At 42.3% G+C, this 24,945-nt stretch overlaps 2 protein-coding genes and 1 long non-coding RNA gene across 3 annotated transcripts in view; 2 read left to right on the top strand and 1 right to left on the bottom strand.

Annotated features, from left to right (window-relative positions):
• Nucleotides 1-4,875, top strand: part of LOC143485500 (uncharacterized) — an 11,960-nt gene extending 7,085 nt beyond the window's left edge. Inside the window, exons 8-10 of the mRNA XM_076984947.1 lie at nucleotides 329-465; nucleotides 4,215-4,373; nucleotides 4,761-4,875. Coding sequence (XP_076841062.1) covers nucleotides 329-465; nucleotides 4,215-4,373; nucleotides 4,761-4,875 — 411 coding nt within the window. The remainder of the gene's footprint in view (nucleotides 1-328; nucleotides 466-4,214; nucleotides 4,374-4,760) is intronic.
• Nucleotides 4,876-5,898: 1,023 nt separating this feature from the next.
• On the top strand, nucleotides 5,899-7,127 carry LOC143485461 (uncharacterized). Its single transcript, XR_013122892.1, has 3 exons — nucleotides 5,899-6,052; nucleotides 6,316-6,442; nucleotides 6,813-7,127. It is a non-coding gene; the product is annotated as an uncharacterized LOC143485461 (long non-coding RNA).
• A 9,698-nt stretch (nucleotides 7,128-16,825) lies between these two features.
• Nucleotides 16,826-22,311, bottom strand: LOC143485499 (homeodomain-interacting protein kinase 1-like). Its single transcript, XM_076984946.1, has 11 exons — nucleotides 22,078-22,311; nucleotides 20,589-20,953; nucleotides 19,791-19,914; nucleotides 18,995-19,114; nucleotides 18,809-18,895; nucleotides 18,338-18,519; nucleotides 17,782-17,995; nucleotides 17,522-17,619; nucleotides 17,253-17,401; nucleotides 17,041-17,160; nucleotides 16,826-16,851 (listed from the first exon to the last, which is right to left on the bottom strand). Exons 1-11 carry the CDS (start codon nucleotides 22,309-22,311, stop codon nucleotides 16,826-16,828), a joined length of 1,719 nt encoding a protein of 572 aa, XP_076841061.1.
• Between the last annotated feature and the right edge of the window lie 2,634 nt (nucleotides 22,312-24,945).

Here is a 24,945-nt window from a genome sequence, read left to right as displayed (position 1 = left end):
TGTCAGCGAGGTGGAGCAGAGAGAGCATGGAGACGATAACCTGGAGAGGAAGAAACAGGAGGAGGGCAAGGAGAAGAGCAGAGAGAAGGAGGGCTCCCTCGGAGTGGAGGACCTGGAACCTCCTCTCTCCCCTGTGCCCACCTCCCACAACAACCACAGCAGCATAGACGAGTATGTGGGGGGTGTGTGTGTGGGTGGGGAGGGAGGCTGTCCGATTGTATGTATTTATCATATGTTTATATACTCGTTTGTAATCTCCTCTCTCTCTCTCTCTCTCTTTCTCTCTAGCTTGCAGGAGTATATCTCGTGTGAAGGTGTTTCTCTGCAGAGAGCAAGACAGTTCTTAGAGAAAGAGACCAGCTGTCTGAGAGCGAGACAAGCGGCACTAAGGACGGCCCACCCCAGCCCGCAGAGGTCCGCTGCAGGAGGTTCTGCTCAGCCTCTCTGCCAGGTCCGTCAAGTCTAGTCAGTTTTATTTATAAAGCGCTTTTTACAAAACATGGTGTCACAAAGCAGCTTCACGAGCGCATGGGTCCAGATCCCTAATGAGCAAGACGGGGGCGAGTGTGGCAGAGACAAACTCCCTAGGTGGATTAGGAAGAAACCTTGGGAGGACCAAGACCCAAAAGGGAAGCCATGCTCCATTGGCCCAGCAACTTTAAGTTCATATTTATAGTCCTGTGTCTATCTGAGCAGTCACAGTCTCTCCAATATGGATGCTGGGCCTCAGGTAGGATGCTGGCCGTATTGGCACATGCATCCACAGCATCAGCACATCCACTGGCAACCCAGAGCATCTTCTAGCTGCTTTATGGAATTGTCTTTGTAGAAACATGTAGTCAAGATACAGAATGCAGGTTAAATATGTAAAATCAAATTAAACTTCCATATATATAGTAGACGTGCCAGTGATTTAGCATGTGGCTCCAGCAGGCTTATCCCTAGCAGCATAACTAAAGGGAGGGGCCTGGAGGTGACCACAGGCATGAGGGTACTGAGACATTACTCTGCCTTCGGCTGTAATCTTGTAGTTTTCGGAGCTGAGCGCATTTCTGTGCTTTGAGAGAGCAGCAGGTGAGATGGATTATGGTATGCAGTGAGTTAACTCGGATATTGTGGAGGACTATTTAATGCTTTATAGGCCAACAGAAGAATTTAAAAATCAGTTTGATATTTAACCAGGAGCCAGTGCAACGCTGAGAGAGTAGGACTAATGTGATGGACTTCTCAAGGCCTAGTTAGGACTCTGGCTCTTGGATTCAAATGCAGCAAGTTGGACTTTCTTCAGGGACTGTTTAGAGCAGGGGTGCTCATTACGTCGATCGCGATCGACCGGTCGATCGCGAAGGAAGTGTCGGTCGATCGCGAAGGAATGTGCGTAGATCGCGTCACATAAAATAGTAGTAGATGAATCGCACATCTGCACTGACGGTGGTTGTATTTTGATTGACATTCACGGTAGCCAATCTGCAATCCACTCAACAAATTACGTTCGCCACCCCCCCCCCCCCCCCCCCCCCGCTCAACAAATTACGTTCACCCCCCCCCCCTCCGCTCAACAAATTACGTTCGCCGCCACCCCGGTAGATCTTTCTGACTTGGTCATCTTATAAGTAGCTCGCAAGCTGAAAACTGTGGGCACCCCTGGTTTAGAGCATCCAGTTAAAAGAGAGTTACAGTAGTCCAATCTTGATGAGATTGTGGACCAGTTTCTCTGCATCTGATACCGAACGTACATGTCTCAGCTTGGCAATATTACATGAAGTTGCAAAGGCAGCATTAGTGACATTGCATATGTGTGTGAAAAATGAAAGATCCAAATCACTAGAGACACCTAAACTTTTAGCAGGAGATTCAGGTGTTACTGAAAAGCCATCTAGTGTAATAAGAAGATTCGACCAATTGCTTCTTGCAGTCTTGGATCCAAGAAGTAACACCTCAGTTTTATCAGAATTTAGAAGAAGAAAATTAGACACCATCCAGTTCTTTATTTCTTGGATGCAGTTTTCAGTTTTGGTAGTAGTATTGACATCATCCAAATTAGAAGATATATATAACTGAGTATCATCTGCATAGCAATGGAAGCTAATACCATGCCTACAAATGCTTGCTAGCCTATATAATGAGAATAACATGGGACACAATACAGATCCTTATGAGTATTCATTATTTTCAAGTACAAATTGGTAACGATCGTTCAGGTAGGATTTGAACCAGGAGAGTGATTGACCTTTATCTGAGAATATTAAGAGATTTTAAGACTACTTTAGACGGTTTCAGTGCCGTAGTGGGTCTAAGCACGTTAGGTCTTGCAGGGCCTACAGCCATGTAGCCAGGTCAGATAGGAGACAGTAGGAAGCATGAGTGTAGTTCCTCTTAGATGTTCTGCTCCCCTGTGCTGTAGGAGGTGAGTGAGCAGGAGAAGCTGAGGGAGACGGTCCAGAAGGACCACACGCTCCTGAGAAAGAAAGAGGAGAGACTCAGCCAGCTGGAGACGTCACTGGCAGAGGAGGTAATACACACACACACACACACACACACACACGCGTATGCCTGCACCCACACACTTACGTACAAACCCACATTAATACCTACCTGGGCTTTACAATGTTTTTCTCAGCTGTCATGTGATGAAGGCGAGCGGCTGGTGGGAGATCGGAGAGTCTCATTTGATGTCAGAGACTCAGAGACGAGCAGAGACGAGTATGGCCAAGAGGAGACGAGTGAGAGACAAACTCTGAATGCACAACACGCACACACGGGCAGACATTTTGAGAAGGCACTAATTTTGGTTTTCACAAAGTTTACTACCATAGTTTTTTTATGGTGGCAATTTGTATTGATTCTAGATTGTGAAGAGTGATTAGATGAATTGCAATTAATTGCAAAGTCATTCCCTGTGATGAAAATGACCTTTTACAATACAAAATTACAATACAAAATTATTGCATTACGGCTCCTCCATTTCAGTTAATGGAGATCATTTCAGTGATGATCTCGTTAGCTCAGGAGATAAAAAGTTGATGAGGATAAGACAGCTGACATCAATCCGTCATGCTGATTAGAAGAGAAGACTGGTTGCTTTAAAAGGGTAGTGGTGCGTTTACGTTTTCTCCTGTTAACCATGGTCACCTCCAAGGAAACACGTTCAGTCATCATTGCATCAAAAGGGTTTCACAGGCAAGGACAGTGCGGCTTGTACGATGCACCCCAATCAACCATTTATCCAGTCACTAAGGACTTTGGGGAGAGTGCTTCAAGTTGCATGAAGGAGGCTTCAGGGAGCGTCTCCTACAGGAGCGTCTCCTACAGAGGAGGCAGCTATGAGCCTCCTCACACCATCAAAGTGTGGGGTCACTCCCAATGTTGCCTAAGCAAAGCACAGCCATAAATAAGGGAAGGTATCAAAACATCCTTCCAGAACAACTTCTCCCAACGATTCAGGAGCAGTTTAGCAACAAACAATTATGGACTGTTAATAATTGTACTTCATTATATCACATAAACATTTGACAAAAGGTTCTTAAAAAAATAAACTGAGGAAGCAAACTGTGAAAACTAAAAATTTGCCCACAACTGTAAGCAGCTCTAGAGTCCACTCTGGTCTTGATGGTTCATAGTTGTCTGATGTTTTTATCTCTCTAGCAGTAATACACCCAAACCCTGGTCTTCCTCTCTGTTTCAGCACATGCAGTGCCAGTGAAAGTGCAGCAGTTAGCAGAGTCCCTGCAGCAGATCTCTGGCCAGCTGAACACAGTGCTGGGTGCACTGGGATCTCTCACTGGGAGGACCGTCCAGCCCCTCCCTCAGCCACCTCCGTCCTCCTCCTTCCCTCCTGCCCCGTCCTGGGCATGGACACCAAGCCCCGCCTCCTCTTCATTGGCCAATCAGAACAGTTTCTTACACTGTTCTGTCCCAAAAACACACGGGTCTGACCTTCATTTGAACTCCCACTGGAGCAAACTCTTCCCTGGTACGTAGAGACAGACACACCCCAAACATTAGCAGTGATGAGCAGTGGTCACCTCTGTGGGCTGCAGTAACTTTCACTAATGCTTCATTTCTTCATCACTCGTAAAACCTTTAAAATACAAATAGAAAACTTCTGCCTCTCCCTCAAGCACAAACCAGTCACTGCTGGATTTATAGCCTTTTTTGCATAGTTGATGACCTCCATTGATTTTCTGTGCTTGGATAATGCCGATCTTTTCCAGTGCAAGTGTGATGCAGTGTAGAGACCTGCTTCAGATTAGCTTCAATCTAAACCGCACTACCTGTATTAAGACTGCTCTGATTTTAGGAGTTTCCATGGATACCAGTGCCCGCTATCCCATGAGGGCTACCAGAGCATATAGTGGATACACTCCAGCAAGGTGACTACACACACTTGCACACCTGTGCAGGCTCGCTCACAATCTCTCACTCTCACTCACAGGGTCAGTGCTGCTGTTGATTTTTGAAGGAAAATTGATGAACTCATACAGTGCTTTTCCATTATGTGTGTGTGTGTGTGTGTGTGTGTGTGTGTGTAGTCTCTCCTCTGAGCTAGATAGCCAGAGGCTGCAGAGACTGATTGAAGACAACAAAAGGTGGCTGGAATCACAACGCAAAGACCCAAATGTGTATCCTTTCACAATCTCTCTCTCCCCCTCAGCTTATACACATGTACGTATCACACACAAACCAGTACGGGAACAGAATGCATCATATTTTCACACACACTCTCTTGCACCCTTGTACTCTCCTGAACCTCTGCCCAGGCCTCTCTTCACACGCTACCCAGCTGCCCCACCCACCAATGGGCTGGTCCAGCTCGGCCTGGACGAGAACAATCAGATCAAGGTCTACCATTACCGAAGAGGCACAACCCACTGATGTCCGTGTATGTCCAATGCAAACATCAGTGGATAGACAGAATACAAACATGCCATCAGCATGTACACATTACAGGTGATGTTGCTGACAAAGTCAAGTCAGATTTAGCGTAGTACTTTGAAATTCTTTTTTGATAAAAACATTTCTCATCTAATTGAAATTCAGATGGCATATCTAACTGTAATTAGTGATTAAGGTATTTCTGCCTACATAACACATTGCAGTGGTGGATTATACTTATTAAGATGGCGGTGGCAGTGTTGGATGTGGCTAAAACGAGCTGGAACGTCGTCTTTCCTGCAGGTGCTGAACCTGCGCTCTGGCGTGTCCCGCATGGCGGTGGTGTCCTTGAGGGAGTTGTACTCCAGCCTGCAGAAAGGGATGGACCAGGAAGTGGAGGCTACAGCTAAGGTCCTCCTCCACAAAGCAGCGGAGTCCAATGCCTTCATCAGGCAGGACATGGACACAGCTCTGGACAGCATGGTGCAGAACTGCACCCCCATTCGGAGCATGAACGCCCTTCTCGCTGGAGGACTCTGGTCAGTTAGCCTGCAATGAACTTTAAACTGTGGCTTTCAGATAGCAACAACAGTCACAAGAAGCTAACACAGCACTAATTTTGGCTGCTGTTTTTACCTCTCCAATGTTCTTTCAAAATATTGCCCTGGCCTATATCAATATTTTTAGTTATTTATCCTCTTATATGTTATTTTTATTGCGTTCCATCTCCGCTCTGCTGATCCAAACTGCCCTTCACAATGCTTAAAAAATAGGCTAGTTAGCTAGCTCACAGAGGACATACAAACATTTTCTGTTTAAAAATACACATGTACACTAACTGGTGCAAGCTAAGCAATCGAATAGAATATGATCATTTGATTGTGCACTTAGATCATACATAAGGGTTTTAAGTTTCTTTATAGAAGCTAAAAGTTGTACTGTATACATTGATTGGATGGATTAATAGTTATTACTATTATTATAATAGTTATTTTTTTCCTTCTGTTTTCCTCAAAAGTAATCTGAATGCTGCAGTAAGAAAGTGTACTGCTCGGCACTTGGCTACTTTGGTAGAGAAGATTGGTGCTGGCCGCTTATTGTCTGGGGCGAAAGACGTCACACCGCGAATTATTCCTGCAGTCTCCAAGTTGGCACAGGACTCTTCACAAGAAACCAAGTTAGTACTGGGATCAGAACGAGAATTCTACAAAGCTTATTCAGTTTCCCAGATAGTAATATTTTGCTGATTCTTTTAGTCTCCTAGTCTGATACTCTGAAGTCAGCAAATGCTGCTAAATTGTAGAGTAATAGATACACTATCGTGTTTTCTAGACACAGACAGCCTTGTAAAATTGTGCTGGTAAGATAAATGGTCAGTGTGCTGTGAGTTACGGGTCCCTCACGGTTCTCTCCTGTTTTGGGGTCTGTTCCTCGTCTCAGGCGCTTTGGCCGGCGTATGCTGCTGTTCCTGTCCTCCCACCACGACTTTGATAAGATGGTGGAAAAGTACATCCCTGCCAAAGACCTGGCAACCATCAGGGACACTGTCCTCACTCTGAAATCCAAGGTAGCGATTCATGATTGGATAAATGATGAGGATTTTTTATCCCATCCACTATGCCCCATGTTAACTCATTAAACAAATGTATGTGTAGACATCAAAAAACTATTCTTTCAGAAAGTCATTCCACTGATATGCTAAGAGATGCCAGATATAAAAAAGATAAAAGATTTACCAGAAATACTATAATTCCTATATTCATTAATAATATTTATAATATTGATAATAATCATTCCAGAGAGTTACCATAGTTACCAAATACTGTCACTTTAATTGAATGAAATCTTTCTAGGTTAAGAAAATGCTTCTGTAATAACCCAGTGCTGTCCAGGGTTGATTTATTTATCATTGTTCCTTTTAAATGTCCTTTTTATAGAGCTGGTTAGGGAACTTTACCCCTGCAAGCCACAACTGGTTGAGCAGAAGGTGCTCCCTCTGCTCTGGTAGCTCCTGGGGACCTCCAGCAACAGTGGTACGGTCCACGGGAGGGGTGGAAGCGTGAGAGGGGCCACTGTCCACCTATGCCAAGCCCTTCATGCCCACATGGGCCCTGCGCTGCTGGACTGCGCTGGTTACCAACCTTCCAATATCCGCAAGAGCCTAAGAGAGATTGTGAAGAACCTCCCGACCACATGAGAGCTGCCAGCCAGACCTCCAGACAAAAATAAAGCCCAACATGGATTCTACTTGAGGATGGAGATGTTTGTGCATTTCTTACTGTGCCTGCACTCTAAATGAAAGAGAGAGGAAGAAAGTCAAACGTTTTTAACATTTTGAATTAGCAGAAAGCTAAATCCTTAAACTCAGAAGTCCTTTTAAATAAGGAGCACAGATTTTAGTGAATCACATCAGGTTTAACACACCTAGGAGCTCTGCTCTTTTTGCACTTTGAAATACTAACACTTATGATAACTGTTGTCATGGTGACTATAGATATATATTGTTCTATGATTGTTATTTTCTGTTGACATATCCTGAGGTAACTGTGCAGAATGTAATTTATCACATACACAAGAAACAAGGATCTGGGGGGTATTCCACGAAGCGAGCTAACTCAGTAAGCCGGGCTTTTTAAGACAAGCCTGGCTCATTTTGCTCAAATTCGGTTCCACGAAAGAGGCTAGACTTGAGCCTCGCTCAGTCACTACAGCAACATATACGTTTGAACTAACCTGCTCTGTACCAGGCTAGAGTTGAGGCTTAGCTTAGCGGGACCGCTTCTATTGGCTGAGCAGCGTGATGTCAGTCTCACCATCCGGGAAACTGAATTGAGGAACAAGGTTCCACTGTAGTTCTATCCATTAAATTGCTGTGGATGTAGCATATAATATCATATCTTTATACATTTAATTGAGTACTGTAATTATTAGTTTGGAATGATTGCAGGTTATTATTATCAAAATTTAATAATTATATTTCCAAATGCAATATATATTTCGATCTTAAGAGTACATATTCATTGTTAATCAGTGAGGTTTCTGCACATTTTAATGTATTGGTTTAATCTTCACAAATTCAGGTCAGTGTAAAATGGAATACAGTGTCTAATCGCAGTTATGGTGCAGAAACATACATTAGTATAAACTATATCACAAAAAATACAATTCTTTGTACCTGAGTATTAATAATTATTAATACTGAGTAATTTAGGTGAAGATACTTTTAGGTATATATTTATCCCCATACTTCCTCTTTTGTGTTCAAATTACAAGCAAATCATATCACTCTGCAATTTACATATGTTCAGTATAAATAATGTAAATGTGTGGTTAACTTAATGGTGCAAAAAGGAAATGGACACAGACAACTACCTTACCAAGATTTTCATACAGGTGATACAAATAATCCAAAATGTATGCTATAAAAGAGCAGCTAACAGTGAAGGCTGAAGGCTGATTGACCATGGCATGCCCATTTGTAGAGAATCCAGTAGATGAGGGAGCGTGTATAGTGTGCAGAGCATTCATGCTACCAGCTCCAAGGTCATTCCAGGACAGGACAGATCCACTGGGCTTTCCAGATGACTACTTATTTGTTCAGAAGACACAGTATTATATATCTTTGTAAATTACTGGGGCCATATATTGAGAAGACCACTAGACGTAGTAAAGCTCTTACCAAACCCCAAACGGTCTGTATCGCTTTGCGCTTCTTTGCCAGTCGTGCATTTCTGTACAGCATTGGGGATGCATAACATCTTAGTAAGGCAACGGTCTGCCGTGAAATTCGAAAGGTTTACCTTGCGCTTAAGCGTTTCCTTAATATATTCATCAAATTCCCTGGTCACAGAGGCATCCTTCCCATCCTTTTCAGAACAGCTGGCATGTATTCATGAGAAGTAGTGTTGGTTTGATCATTAACTTGGAGTCAATCAATCAATCAAATTTTATTTATATAGCGCTTTTTACAACAGTTGTTGTCACAAAGCAGCTTTACAAGTGGCGAGTCCTAGCCCCCAGAGAGCAAGCCAAGGGCGACAGTGGCAAGGAAAAACTCCCTAGTTTTTTTGCATGAGGAAGAAACCTTGAGAGGAACCAAGACTCAGGGGGGGAACCCATCCTCCTCTGGCCGACACCGGTCACCATGACAACAACAACAATTTAGACAGAAAGAAAATAAAGAAAAGGAAAAGATGTAGTAATGTCCATCATGGTGTAGGTTTATCCGGTCAGGCAGTAGGGGGCTGGCACTGGAGTTAAATGTATATGACTTTAACAGATGCTCTTATCCAGAGCACTTACCAAAGTGCTTTGTATTCATCTTAATCAACTATTTCATGCTAAAATTCATTCAATTCAAAACGCATTGAATTCTCTAGGATTTTCAAATGTCATTGGTGCTATAGACTGTACTCACATCTGGATAAAGGCTCCATCTGTACCCATGGAGGCAGACTATGTGAACCAAAAAATTATTTCACAGCATCAATGTACAGGTACATGCAAGTTTTGCCTACCCAACAGAAAATGTAAAGCATGTCAGTTCATGGGTTTGAACAACTTGTTCTAAATGGTTTGCACCAGCCAATTTCTATTCTCCAACATTGAGGTAAAATGGCCCGGCTCGGTGCACAATATTTCGTGCCTCCTCACTGGCACAGAGGTTTGCCCAAGGTAAGAACACTCCAACTACACAAAATAGTGCAGATTTGGCCTCAGTGTTTAACTCTTCTCCTTATAATTGTAGGTGCTTTTCCTGGCTTATTGCTTAGGGATAGGGGTTACCCCTGCCAACCTTTTCTCCTTACCCCATATGCAGACCCTACAACAGATGCAGAGAGGAGGTTCAATCGTGCACATTCTAAGACAAGGGCATGCAGTGAGATGGCATTTGGACAGTTAAAGAGCAGATTTAACTGCTTGCGCCATCTCAGAGTCACCCCTGAGAGAGCCTGTGATATCGTAGCACCCTGTGCAGTTTTGCACAATGTGGCAATACTGCAAAAAGAAGAAATGCCAAGAGTGCAGTTGGAGCAATGGGAAGATGGCATTTTAATTGCAGACCACATGGATGGTAGAGCTATGAGGGACATGTATGCAAACACTTACTTTGGTTAAGGGAATATTTTGTTTGCATTTGTTCATTAACACTATTAACATAAAACAAGACGTCTTTTTTTTGGAAAGAGAAATTTATTAATTGTCTTGCTGAGCCTGTGGACAGAAGAAACTTTGATTTACTTATCTTGCAAAAACAAGCATATTAAAGTGAGACCTTTTTGCAAATACTCACATTTTTCTCCATTTTCTTTATTTCAAGCTCCAACTTCCATATTTTTAGTTTTTTGTATTGCAGATCTGCTTTTTTACATTCTATAATCTTGGAGCAAGAACCTTTTGTAGATCTCACTAATCTCAGATTCCTTTAAGACTGAAGTATAGTCAAGATTGAGAAGTATTTATTCATGTTGAACTGCATAACTACTACTCACGTGTTCTCTTGCAGAGGTGTGAGCTCTGGACATGGAGGCCTGAGGGTCTTCTCTCTGTTCTTCCATTTCCTTTAAATACAACACAAATCATGAGATCACACAGCACATTAACAGACAGATACATAGACACACACGCCTTACAGAACAGGCAGACACTGTGTCCTCATTCTCCTGTACCATCCTGGATGGTCCGGCAATCTCCCCCTGCAAACAACAAATTAAGACACATAAATGTTAACGATCCTCAGGGTTCAGTCATAAGAAATAGGCTGGTTTATGGTACTCACATCATTGTCAAATACAGGAGGGTCTAAAAGAGTCCGCACACCCCCCACCACTGTAGTCATCAAGAATACAATAATACTATGATGTAGCCTGTAAGAACAAACATGTAAAATCTGAGAAACAACTGAACCTACCTTTAACATAAGGCTGTGTATCATGAGGACAGACAGGATCAGATGATGTTCCTCCTTCAATTCCCACAATGATGGGGTGTCCGCTGTTTTGCTCTAAAGCAAGGTCTTCTGCAGGAGTGAGGGCTGCTACAGGAGGCCCACCACCAGCAGCAGCAGTAGCAGTAGCAGTTTTCTTTCTGGTTGCTAAAATATTTTATATAGTTATTTAATATGGTGTTTTACCTTTTCCTGCACATGTTACTTTTAAATCATGAAATTATTATTAACATTATTAATTTACTATAACACTTTTAAAATGCCAATGAATGGATTAAATTACACTACCGTTCAAAAGTTTGGGGTCACTTAGAAATGTTCTTATTTTTGAAAGAAAAGCTGTTTTTTTTTTTTTTCAATTTAGCTAACATTAAATGCATCAAAAATACACTCTATACATTATTAATGTGGTAAATGACTATTCTAGCTGTAAACATCTGGTTTTTAATGCAATATCTACATAGATGTATGGAGACCCATTTCCAACAACCATCACTCCAGTGTTCTAATGGTACATTGTGTTTGCTAACTCTGTAAGGAGGCTATTGGATATTTAGAAAACCCTTGAAAACCCTTGTGCAAGTAGGTTAGCACAGCTGAAAACAGTTTTGCTGATTAGAGAAGCTATAAAACTGACCTTCCTTTGAGCTAGTTGAGAATCTGGAGCATTACAATTGTTGGTTCGATTAAAATCACAAAATGGCCAGAAAAAAACAACTTTCAATTGAAACTCGACAGTCTATTCTTGTTCTGAGAAATGAAGTCTATTCCATGCAAGACATTTTGCAAGAAACTGAAGATTTCCTACAATGGTGTGTACTACTCCCTTCAGAGGAGAGCACAGACAGGCTCTAACCAGAGTAGAAGGAGAAGTGGAAGGCACCGCTGCACAACTGAGCAAGAAGACAAGTATATTAGAGTCTCAGGTTTGAGAAATCGACGCCTCACAGGTCCTCAACTGGCAGCTTCATTAAATAGTACCCGCAAAATGCCAGTGTCAACGTCTACAGTGAAGAGGCGACTCCGGGATGCTGGCCTTCAGGGCAGAGTGGCAAAGAAAAAGATTAATATGGGCAAAATAACACAGACATTGGACAGAGGAAGATTGGAAAAAAGTGTTATGGACAGATGAATCAAAGTTTGAGGTGTTTGGATCACACAGACGAACATTTGTGAGACGCAGAACAACTGAAAAGATGCTGGAAGAGTGCCTGACACCATCTGTCAAACATGGTGGAGGTAATGTGATGGTCTGGGGTTGCTTTGGTGCTGGTAAAGTGGGAGATTTGAACAAGGTAAAGGGGATTTTGAATAAGGAAGGCTATCACTCCATTTTGCAACACCATGCCATACCCTGTGGACAGCGCTTGATTGGAGCCAATTTCATCCTGCAACAGGACAATGACCCAAAGCACTCCTCCAAATTATGCACAAACTATTTAGAGAAGAAGCAGGCAGCTGGTGTTTTATCGGTAATGGAATGGCCAGCGCAGTCACCAGATCTCAACCCCATTGAGCTGTTGTGGGAGCAGCTTGACCGTATGGTACGAAAAAAGTGCCCATTAACCCAATCAAACTTGTGGGAGCGGCTTCTGGAAGCATGGGGTGAAATTTCTCCAGATTACCTCAGCAAATTAACAGCTAAAATGCCAAAGGTCTGCAATGCTGTAATTGCTGCTAAGGGAGCATTCTTTGACGAAAGCAAAGTTTAAAGTAGAAAATTATTTCAAATTTAAAAAAAAAACATTATTTCTACCTTGTCAATGTCTGGACTATATTTCTATTCATTTTGCAACTCATTTGATAAATAAAAGTATGAGATTTCAGGGAAAACACAAAATTGTCTAGGTGACCCCAAACTTTTGAACGGTAGTGTATATGCTCACGCATTTAATCTGTCTGCAATATTATGCCAAGCAGCTTCTCTGGCTTTATTAATACAGGATGTGTTGCCTTTCTTCATAATAACGTGTTTATATTCCTCATAAAGACGTATGAGCAGCTCCTGTTCAGCAGAAGAAAAAAAAAGCTGCTCGTTTCTTCAGCTCTTTCGACATTTTCTTGCCTTTTCGAATATCGATTAGTGAGGCTGTGTAAATACTGTGTGCACGCGCATGATCGCCAATTACAAAAGCCTGGCTTGAATTAGCGGGAATAGGTTGCGTCTGGATTTCGTTAGTGGAACGGAACTAGACGGAAGTGAACTGTTTGGCTAACTCAAGCGAGGCTCACTCTAATAAGCGCCGCTTTCATAAGCTCGCTTCGTGGAATAGCCCCCTGGTCAGCTAACGAGCTATCCAAACGCTAACGCAAATCATCCAGGATAATCCAGTCACATAAGAGGAAATATAATTAACTATACTGATAGGCTACCAAAAAAGTAGGCGTGTCCCGCGTGTCTTTGCTCCCCACCGCAAACTTCAAGGCAACCAATTAACCCTAATAAGTTCAATCTACTTAAAAAACAGAGGTAACTCGTTGCCTCAAAAAAATTTAGTAATGGCTTCTGTCAAAACTAATATAATTGAGTTGTATGGATACAACTCATACTTATATGATTTAAATAGAGTGAACTAATCAAAAGTTGAAATTACTCAATTTACTCAATTTTAAATTACTCAGTTGCTTTTACTTGTTAATTTAACTTTTGTTATGATTTTGAGTTTTTTGCTTAGCACTAGCATTAGCAACAATATATTTTGCTTACCCTTTAAACATAATATAGGAATTAAATGTAACTATTGTTTTAAATGTGTCCGAGCTGTGAACCCGAGAGAGGGGCCTTAGGAAATCATGATGCGTAAGGAGTTTAAACGAGAAGGTGATTGCTCAAGCAGAAGTGGTGAACTAATAATGCTGACATGGGTGAAACATGAATGTATGACATCCTGATGTATGGTGACCTCGGGTCAAGCAGACAGTCCAGAGACAGGAACTATATGTATAAGAGATGTTAGGTTTGGAGACAAAGAGAGAAGTCTTGTTTGTTCGAACAACAATACCATGTAAGGCATAGAAGCAGATCTGTGAGTTTGGGGCGTGGAGAAATCGTATATAAAGACGGCATGTACAAACACTTGTTGGGTCTCTCTGATGTTAGAATGTGAGATCCCCAGAGATATCTCTGTTTTAATAAAGGCATTTTTGCTATTGCTATAATTTTGGTATGTGGTTCCTGCTACAGTATTAATCACTACACAGTTACAAATAACTTAAGAGATACTTATGAGATTTTTTATTATTAATACTTAATTGTTATAATTATTGTAAATGAACTTCACTGACAACACTGGTTTCATAGATATGAACTTGTTTATTATCATTTGGCATCAAATAACATTTTAAACCATTACTGCTTTCAGTCAAAAGCAAAACAGTGTGCTTCATACAAAAGATCAAGTGAATGACAAGACATAGGCTATAACGTGACATGAACAGAGATTCCTCAAATCAGTGCTTTTAAGCAATAAAGTTATTTTTGAGCAATAAAATGCTTGCCTTGCACAACATAAAATTAGAGAGAGAGAGAGAGAGAGAGAGGAAGCATTTTCATTTATTTACTTCAAACAAGCTAAAATAAACACCAACTTTACATCCTGCTGGTAGTGAGTGTATTTCTAACTAAAATTTCTGCTAAATTCTAAGAAATCCTTTAGTTTTTTTACGACTGCTAACATGCGTTTCCCAATACTTGAGATACATTTTTAAAACTCTAACACAGCAACACATTTACTGAATGCTAACGTTAGCAGCAAGCTAGCATTATCAGCAATCTATCCAAATTAATACATTGCTAACACATGTATAAAACAGTTCATTCCTGCCACACAATCTAATTGGTTAAGAACTGCTCTAACCGATCAGATATTTCACCATAACGCCACAGCTGTGATGAAGAATACAATAGTCGTCTTTATTTCGTGTCTGCATTATCACACACTGTTAACCCTAATAAGTTCAATCTACATTAAAAAACAGAGGTATTGAGTTGTATGGATACAATTCATACTTATATGATTTAAATAGAGTGAACTAATTAAAAGTTGAAATTACTCAATTTAAAATTACTCAGTTGCTTTTACTTGTTAATTTAACTACACAATTACAAATACCTTAAACTATTAAGAAAGAACTGCTTACAGTTAATACATCAAGTTTTTAATACTTTTACTTATGAGATTTTTTATTATTAATACTTAATTGTTATAATTATTGTAAATGAACTTCACTGACAACACTGGTTTCATAGATATGAACTTGTTTATTATCATTTGGCATCAAATAACATTTTAAACCATTACTGCTTTCAGTCAAAAGCAAAACAGTGTGCTTCATACAAAAGATCAAGTGAATGACAAGACATAGGCTATAACGTGACATGAACAGAGTTTCTATAATAAAGTTATTTTTGAGCAATAAAATGCTTGCTAACGTTAGCAGCAAGCTAGCATTATCAGCAATCTATCCAAATTAATACATTGCTAGCACATGTATAAAAGAGTTAGTTCCTGCCACACAATCTAATTGGTTAAGAACTGCTCCAACCGATCAGATATTTCACCATAACGCCACAGCTGTGATGAAGAATACAATTGTCTTTATTTTGTGTCTGCATTATCACACAATGTTAAAAAGCTTCTCCAAGTCACGTGTTTGCCAAAAGTTTAATAGACACGAATTAGTTCGGCGCCCCACACACAGGACGTATACGGTGTACATGTAATGTCACAGAAATTCAGTGGATAGAATTATTAGTAGGAAGTATCATGTATTGATTTTTTATTGCAAAGGCCCTAATGGGGAAAATACCTTTATATATTTCTAATCTACTTCCATTTCAATCTAATTTATCTTATTTATATAATACAAAATCACAAAATAAGTTGCTCTTAGATAGCCCATTAGAAAGAACAGAGTTGGTCATGGTGAGCGGTGTCGGCCAGAGGAGGATGGGTTCCCCCCCTGAGTCTTGGTTCCTCTCAAGGTTTCTTCCTCATGCAAAAAACTATGGAGTTTTTCCTTGCCACTGTTGCCCTTGGCTTGCTCACTGGGGGCTAGGACTCGGCACTTGTAAAGCTGCTTTGTGACAACAACTGTTGTAAAAAGTGCTATATAAATAAAATTTGATTGATTGATTGAGTTGGGGAAAATGGCTTTTTCATTGTATGCGCCTTATGTTTGGAATGAGCGTCAAGCTGTCTTAAACCTAGGCTTCTTACCCTCTCTGAAATTGTGTTGTGTATAGAAGTATTGTATGTCATTGTGTATAATTGTTTTGTTCTGCAAATATTGGCCAGGACTCCCTGGGAGAAGAGTTATTGTAACTCAGTGAGATTCCTCCTGGTTGAATAAATGTTAAATAAAAATAAATATATAAAACAGATGATGCATCTGAAATAAACATAATTTAAAAACAAGATACTAAAATAGGCTAAAACAAACAAAAATGGACTAACAAACAAACAAAAAAGCCCAGACACTGCAGTATTGAAATTCTGTAATAAAGTCATTTTTTTCAGGTAAGAAGAGCCTGCTGAGGGGTAGTTCAAAGTCAAAGTCAACTTTATTGTCAAATCTGTGATACGTGCAGGACATACACAGGATTGAAATTACGTTACTCTCAGACTCCATAGTGCAGCGGTAAACATTTACTTAAAATTAACATTAACTAAAACAGTAAAAAAAGGAATAGTACAATAGTAACGGTAAGTACAATAGTAAAGATAAAAATATAGCTGAGTTGTTTATATATATAATAAAATAAATAGAGGTCTCTGAAATTTACATTCAAGTAAGTGGCGTATGCAGCAGTAAGTAAACATACTGTATGTGCAAAGTGAATGTATGAGGAATCTGGTGTAATTACGATTAAAGTGAACGTATGCAATGAATTAGAAATATAATGTGCAAATGTAACAGGAGTGCAAATTGAAGAAAGAGCAGGGAGTGAGTTGATCCTCCTGACTGGTGGACTGGTGCCAGGGGGATCTGCCTCCTGAACTGTCATGAGATCACAACAGATCCTGGACCTGTAGGAGGAGCCAAGACACAAAATGGCAGTGAGATATCAATACTCCCAGCTGAACTACTCTCTGGACTACACCTGGTTGCAGCATGTGGATAAGACAACAGGGCGAAGATAAGATTTTCTATGGGGCAGTGTGAAGTGTGACGGCAGCTGCAGCGTGAGAAGGCAAACTGCTCTACAGACGCTCTACCTGGCTCAGAGAGGCTGAAACTTGGAGGACGCGGCTCTGTGTCTCTCGGCGCCGGGCAGGGCTGCTCTGGCAGAAGGCACAACCGAGGTCTTTTTGGACCATCCCGGAGGCCGCGGCGCTCTATTCTATAAGGAGATGCGAGACAGTGATCAACGACTGCGACCTGTCGACAGAGCCGGAGGGGAGGGAGAGGCAGAGCGCGTGGGACTCACCCGGTGGGATGACCATGGCCAGCGACTTGGGCAGGGTGGCGGCGTTTTCCACAAAGGTGGGCAGGCGCCTGGGGCTGAGCGGGCTGCAGGTGTCCGAGTCCCGCACGGTCACACAGCTGTTGACGTCCACCCGCTTCTTCACGCCGCAGCTAGGGAGGAGTGTTTAAATCCACAAAGTGAGCAAACAGAAGGGTGACCGTTTCAACACAGAGCAAACACAGAGCTCAGAGGCACAGGAGGCGGAGCAAAGGAGTTCGTGGGGAGGGCACCTGGTGGGCAGGATCTTGGCATTGTCCTTGCCCTCGGTGTCGCTGGAGATGGTGATTATTCTGACAGCGGGGTGGAGTGTGTCCGAGATGACGATGGGCTGAGATGGGTGCGTGGCAGAGGACACACACACAACCAACAAACAGGTCACATGTACTTAATGGCAAGACCCTTCAAACATAGCTGAAAAGCACATTTCCGGTGAGTAATTTCTTATCTGAACACCTGCAGTGTTTAATGTGAGCTGTAGGTTTGGGGATACTGGTGCAACACACGACAAGCTTGTGCTGGCAGGCCCACCTGGCTGTGTTGGTCGGGCTGGCTGCTGAAGGTGACTGGGAGGTTGGAGTTGGTGCTGGCACCCGCCCCCAGCCCCGCCCCCAGCCACGCCCCCACTGCCGAACAGGCCTCTGCTGCCGTCGAAGCCCGTGCACCTCCGCTTACAGATCTCCATGTTCTGGAAGCAAGACTTTACACTGCAAAGTGAGAGAGACAGAGAGTGAGACAGACAACGAGAGTGACACACAGAGTCAGTGAGACAGAAAGAGGTGAGTTACAGCACTGTGCTACAGCAAGTTACAATAAGATGGCGTTCCTTAAAAAGAGCTCTTTGGGGTTTTCTTCCATTTGCATGCAACTTTAGTGTGCTTCCAGTTGGAATTCTTAGCTCCTTGTCTGAATACATTTTACACGAAAGAAGCAAATTATGGAGCGCCCAGCCCTGCATAATGATCGACACGCAAACCATCCTGCCCGCGTCGGAGCTGGAACACAGGCTGGACTGTGTGAGACGGAGGGACGGCCCTGTACACACTCACTGTGCACTGTGAGGGTAGTGAGAGAGGTGAGCCATGGTGACGAATGGGTGTTTGAGAGTCTCCAATGGCGTGATCCGTTTCCCTGCGTCCAGCGTCAGCATCTTTTTAAGCAGGTTGATGAACTCCCACCGGTCAGCCTTCTCCACCTGAACGTCTGTGCCTTCCAGAATGGGCATGTTGACCTGCATGGGAGACGAACGGGTAGGTCATATTATGTGCCAGCAGAGGGCGGCGATGTGCCTAAGACGCTGTTTCAGCAGCAACATTGCCGTGTGTTCCTCTGCATTTCACAGGCGCTGTTGTGACTTACATACACTTCTTATTATGACAGCATGAACCCTCGAACCCTTGAACTCAAAACCAAGACCTTGCTCTACATGCTCCACCAGCAGCTGGTGCGCTTTGTTCTTCATTTGCATGTCACAGCAGTGATGCTAAGCGTGCAATAAGGTGTACAAGAGCACAAATAACCTGCTTCATGTCATCGAGACGGTCGAAAATGTATCTCCTGGTCTCTTGGGACTTGACGCCAAGCTCCACCTCATGCTCTAAAGGCGTCTGGGGAACATAGAAGGAGAAAAAACGTTCAGGTGTACTGTCAGGTGCCATTACAGATCTCTTATGAACCGAACACATGGCACAAGAAGGATGGGGGACCTTGAGTCTCCACAGATGGTAGCTGGAGCCAGAGCCCCTGTGGAAGAAGCATCTGGTCTTGGTTCCCGCACTCAGGAGGTTCTCTGCTGGAAGGCCCTGCGTCTGGGAGATGTACCGGATCTGCGGCGACAGCGTACAGGAGGGATGATTTTATGGTATGATGGGATGACTTTATTTTATGTTCATATATTGATCCTGAAGACGAGCTAGCAAAGACAACTACTCTATCCAAACCCTACATGTCCCTACAGCCACAAAGCCACCATGGGTCTGCACCTCTAACACAGTAAGGGCTTCGCTTTCCTAAAACACCTTGCACCAGTCAACCCTGTTGTACTGGGAGCTTCACCTGGACCCATCTTAGAATTCCACTGTCATGCAAACCTGAGATTTTTTCCCACTGCAAGACAGTATTCCTAGCACTACTGTAAAGAGCTCTTATTAGATTACCAATTATAGCCAGCAAACACATCTCAGGCCTAAATGGCCCACAGATCACACTCTCAACACATTTGAGTTAATTGTTTTGTTGGTTCCCCAAAAATCATTCATAGTCTGTTCTTTGCCAGTCATTACAGAACAGCTAGCAAGCTGCATAGTTAGAATAAAGGTGGCCATCACTGTTAGCAACTCCACTCTTCTCCCAAACAAGATTTACATCTTTATTACACAGCGAGGAAGTTCTGGAAAGGAGGTGGGAAAGCAGACTCTAAATCAGCACTGTTCTTCGATGCTTCGTGAATAAAGACAGAAGCGTGAGAAAGGCGAGGTTCGGGTCCGAGGCCCGTGGGCTGACCTGATCGTATTCAGATGCTCCAGGATACAGGGGACAGCCCAGGAAGAGCTCGGCGATGACACAGCCCAGGGACCACATATCGATGGCCTCGCAGAACGGGAGACCCAGGATGATCTCGGGCGATCTGGACCAAAAAGACAAAAACGTCCATCATCACGTTTAGCATGATACTGTGGTTTGTGGTGATTCAAAGGTACTCACTTTAACACAGAGTGATGAATTAATGTGTGAAAATGTAAAAGCTTTAAGAAGTATTTTTTTTACTACCTGAAATATTCTTTTGGTAAATTGGTAGCACAATACTGGCCTGTGCATTACCCATCTACTACTGTAGTGTAACCTGACACTGACACTACACTGACACACTGACACTACATACTGATGTGCTGTTCTCCACTACGTAAATACAGAACAACACTGCCATGGTGTAACTACAATGGAGCAGTGCGGGTACCCTGTACTGATATTACCAAAGCCTGAAGCATAAAACCAACCAAAAAAATATTTTTATGTGTGCTGAGAGCATCTTAACTTCTCAGGCACTGAAGATATTAAGATATTCTTTGGTGTTTGGATAAATGACAACACTTACATGATCCAGTTAAAAATACATCATTTATAAATCAAATGGCAATCAAACGCGTTGCAGTTCATCGTAATGCTTATCACAATCTTAATGTGCAGCCGTGTCACCATAGCCATCCACAACGGGCAGTTCACCTCTCAAGCACACTCGAGCGGAAGCGATTCCCACAACCATGCATCTGTTTCCAATATGCCTTAGGCCGCGCCACTCACCGGTAGTATCTGGTCTGCAGGTAGGAGGAGCACACGGCCTTGGAGACGTGGGTGGCGGAGCCGAAGTCGATGACCTTGACCCGGTACGGCTGCCTGACGGGGTCCACCAGCATGATGTTGTCAGGCTTGAGGTCGGTGTGGATCAGGCCCAGACTCTTCATCTTCAGGAGCGCCATGGCCAACTGCTGCACTATGGGCCGGATGCACTTCAGCGGCAGCGGGCTGTGCTTGACGAAGTCCTGCAGGCTCTGCCCCAGCATCTCAAACACCAGGCATAAGTGGTTCCTGTGCTGGAAGCACTCGTACGAGCGAACAATGTTGAACTCGTCTACGTTCTCCTTGTTGAGACGGCTCAGGATGCTCATCTGAGCAGATGGGGGAAGATGGGACAGGCGTTAAGTTATGTGGGCACAGCATTCAAGGGCTAATATGCTACGTAACTTCAATAGCATCAGCCCAGTTACTGCATGGCTCCCTTCAGACATTTACTTTTGCTATATTTGGCAGATGCTCTTTTCCAGAGGGAAATGACCCCTGATCAGTGTCGGCTGGTGCACAAATAATTGAGGGGGGTGTAAACAAATTAAAAACAAATAAAGCAGTCTTATTGCCCTTTATTTATTTGAACATGAATTTTGCCCTAACGTTCTTCAAGTGAATGCTTTGTGAGAAGATTATTTTGTAAAGATAAAACTGAATTTTCTCTCATTTTGTATGAGCTGCTGCTCCAGCCTGCTGATATTCAACATGAACCGATTTACGTTGGAGGTTCGCGCGAGGTGGGCGGAGTCTCGCCCTACGATCACTCGCGAAAGTATAAACCAGCTTTAACGAACCGCAGCTGACTGACACTACCAACAAGAGTGGGTGTGTCCAACAAGAGTGGGTGTGTCTGAAACCGACCAATTAAACTGCAGCCTCAGATCAGTGCTTGGCAAAAGTTTATGCCTCTCCATGCACTCTCATTAGACCGGTGCCCCGCACACAGGAAGTGTGCACAATGTAAGCAATTAAATACAATTATGTGTTTACACTTTTAATAAATTCAAACATGGCAATTAGACACACAGTGTCACTAAATAATTTCCTCACTATCGCAGTTTATAATGAACTCATTTTAATATCGGAACAATATTAAGGGGGCGGCGCCCCAGCGCCCCATATTGACCAGCCGCCACTGCCCCTGATTACAAATTGCAGTGTTAGCCAATATCAGCCTATTACATCTTATTAGAGCAGGAACAAAGCAACATCACAATCAGGGCTACAATTGTGTAACGCGGGAGTACAGGGAGGTACTTGACGTGTGAAAAGAGAAACAATATAAGCCGTGAGAGCATGGTAAAACAATAAACAAAACTTCAGACAGCTGAAACGGATCATTGCTGATTACGTCCCGCAACTCCTGGTGGTAGAGGGAGTGGCAGCCGAGCCAGCCCTGACACATTGATTCTCAAAACCTCTTTTAAATCTACCATAATTTCCCCACCTCGATCAGGCCCTGGCGGGCATAGGCAGGGTGATTTTTCAGGATCTTGATGGCGACAGATTGACTGGTGCCGCGCTTCCAGCACTTGGCCACCTGGCCAAAAGTCCCGCGGCCAAGGAACTCCAGCACCTCGTATCTGTTGGAGGCAGAGCAGAGGACCTCGTGCTGCACTAGACGGTAGTCGTCCATGCTGAGGAAACTGCTGCTTGTAGCCATGGAGTCAAAGTACGCCATGGACCAGGTGGTAGAGATTTAACCAATCTGAATATCTTATTTAGTTATCTGGGTTAACTAACCTCAGAACAAACTTTTTGAATAAAAAGCAGAAGAAAACGACACGGAATTCATTCGTAGTCGACCGTAAATGTTGTTCTGTTTGCACATCACTATGACAACGCGTAATGTAAACTAGCGGTTTCCATGGAAGCTCAATTCGAATTCTACGATTGTGACGTGGTAACAGGCACCACAACGCGCTACGCAGCGCTGCTTTATTAGCATATAAGATCAAATATAAGGTCGATTAATTTCAAAACAATACACAAAACAACAGCACTGTTTTAAATGTGCGTGTTTGGGTAGCCAGCTACAGTTTTGCTTTTTCTCTAATTCGCTCGCTAGCTATTACCTAACCACCCCCCCCCCCCCAAACGATCACGTTGGCGTATTAATATGTAGTTAAGATATATGCTCGTTTGGGTAGGATTTAATCCAGTAGCTCTACCTTACCTAACAAACTAGCAATATTTTATTTAATGGTAGTTTATTTTCAAAGCACACAATCTTAACGTCTTAATGCACTCTCGAGTTTACCGCTGGAATTACAAGAGGTTGATACATTTCTTATGTATTTGTAACTTATATATTTGTAACGTTATATAAGCGAACCATTCAGTCAAATAGCTATTTGTTGCGAAACGAAACACAGTTCATTTCAAGCATCTTCAAATGCTTTAGCCAATATCCAACACTTTTTTTTAAATCTGAAAAAGCAACATTAAAATGAAAGTATTTCCAAGTATTTCAAGCAGTCGTACGAACCCTAAAATTGGGTCTGTCCACTACAAACTCCTTTATGCTTTTAATTCTTCAGCCGAACGCTTGGTGAAGGGGGTTGTATAGAAGGATAAACTGATAGCACATGTACATCTCAGAGACTCTGCTGGATGTAACACAGTTCGTCTGGAATACGTATTTAAGAGCGCGTGCTCATCGCCAACACGTCTCTGATAGTCTGTGGTGGATCGTGAAAGACCTCCAGCAGCTGCATTACAGACCTACCTGGCTGCGTCATGATCGCGCCTGCGTCTCGGAGACGCTTATGAGATCTCTCCTAGACTATTTAATACGGCGTTTTTTCATCTGTAGTACGTCTTTTAAACGGCAGGCTTGGATGCCAAAATGACGTTCATACGCTGCATTCCAGACTTATATGTACAGTATAGCTAAAATGCAGCATCTGAACGTACCTGAATGTGGCATTTAAAATCAAACCAGATTGAATTACATTTAAAGCTAGATTTTATATTCTTCTTCCTCCCTAAGTTAAAGCTATGAAATACACAAGCAGCGAGATCGTATTAGCCACTAAGAAGCCTAAAGACTCAAACAGAAATATACACTGGAAAATTATGCTATATTATTTTATGTAATTAATTAATATTATTATTATTACCACAAAACAAAATTAAGTGAAAGGAATTTTCATTTAACATGTTTATTTAACAGAAAATCAACAATATGCAACAAACGTGTAATTAACAAATTAAAGATGAGCGTCTTGCTGGTGCCAGGTGGAGGTAGTCTTTTAGGCATTTTTCAGCCTCTGCTTTCATGGGAGCGGGTAGCGCTGGGTTCTTCACTGCGGCAGCTGTGTCAAAATATTATTACTATTCTTGTTAAAGAGGCATAAGGGCTACACATTTATCAGCTATATTACCCTGAATACATTAATTAAACTGCATGTAAGAAATAAATCATCTAATGTATCTGTTATTAGGCTAGGCTTAAGGTATTAGGTTACAAGCATAGTAAGTAATTGGAGGAGGAGTAGTATTTTCCAAAATATACAAAGGTGTTGTTATTTACCGGTCATTTTGCCGTAAAACTTTAAAAACCACATGACCTATAAGAGTCCGTAAATGCTATGCGCTTCATGTTAAAGCTAAAAATGTAACATGTAAGTCGTTCCAATATACTCACCAATAACAAGCTGTCCACAGGCTGTCTGTTTTAATCCTCGCTTGTGTCCCCTGCCACACCAGTTAAGGCTTTTTGCCAGGTTTGGGGTGAAGACCTTGCTGGAGATCCACCATATCGTTCTCTTTATTGTGTGGCCTCCACTTAGTGACAGCATGTTGGTCTGAAATAAAGCACAATAAGAATATAAATGGATAAACAGCAATCTCACTGCACCAACTGCACCTTCATATGTCCTAGGAAATGTACATTGTTTTGCATTTTGTAATCAGGGTTCTTATTTAAAATCAGTTAATATCTTATTCATTGTATTGACTTAAAGTAAGTGATTAGAACGTTTTTGACTAATAATATAAAACTGTATACAGTCTTGGCTAAAATATTTGCACTTCTTTTTAGAAAATATTTAGATGCAATATTGACAGATTGGTGAACCTCTACCCATCTCTGGAGGGATGGAGGGATGGAGGGATGGATAGATAGATAGATAGATAGATAGATAGATAGATAGATAGATAGATAGATAGATAGATAGATAGATAGATCGAACGAACAAACGAACGAACCCATCCTCCACTGGGCGGCCCTTTAGCACAAGTCCATATTTGTGGAGATAGAGAGTTGGTGGTAGCTAGATTTGATTTACAGTTTTTCTCAGTCGATTTGGTA

This window comes from Brachyhypopomus gauderio, unplaced genomic scaffold (genome assembly GCF_052324685.1).
Source record: "Brachyhypopomus gauderio isolate BG-103 unplaced genomic scaffold, BGAUD_0.2 sc34, whole genome shotgun sequence".
Classification (NCBI taxonomy): Eukaryota; Metazoa; Chordata; class Actinopteri; order Gymnotiformes; family Hypopomidae; genus Brachyhypopomus; species Brachyhypopomus gauderio.
This window is presented reverse-complemented; position numbering and strand designations above follow the sequence as displayed.

Excerpts from the sequence above, each read along its gene's own strand:
- LOC143485499 (XM_076984946.1), bottom strand. The coding sequence starts at position 22,311 with ATGGCGTACTTTGACTCCATGGCTACAAGCAGCAGTTTCCTCAGCATG. Across the intron at positions 20,954-22,077 it reads CCCGCCAGGGCCTGATCGAG|ATGAGCATCCTGAGCCGTCT; the intron begins GTGGGGAAATTA and ends CCATCTGCTCAG. Across the intron at positions 18,520-18,808 it reads GTCTCGATGACATGAAGCAG|GTCAACATGCCCATTCTGGA; the intron begins GTTATTTGTGCT and ends TCTCCCATGCAG.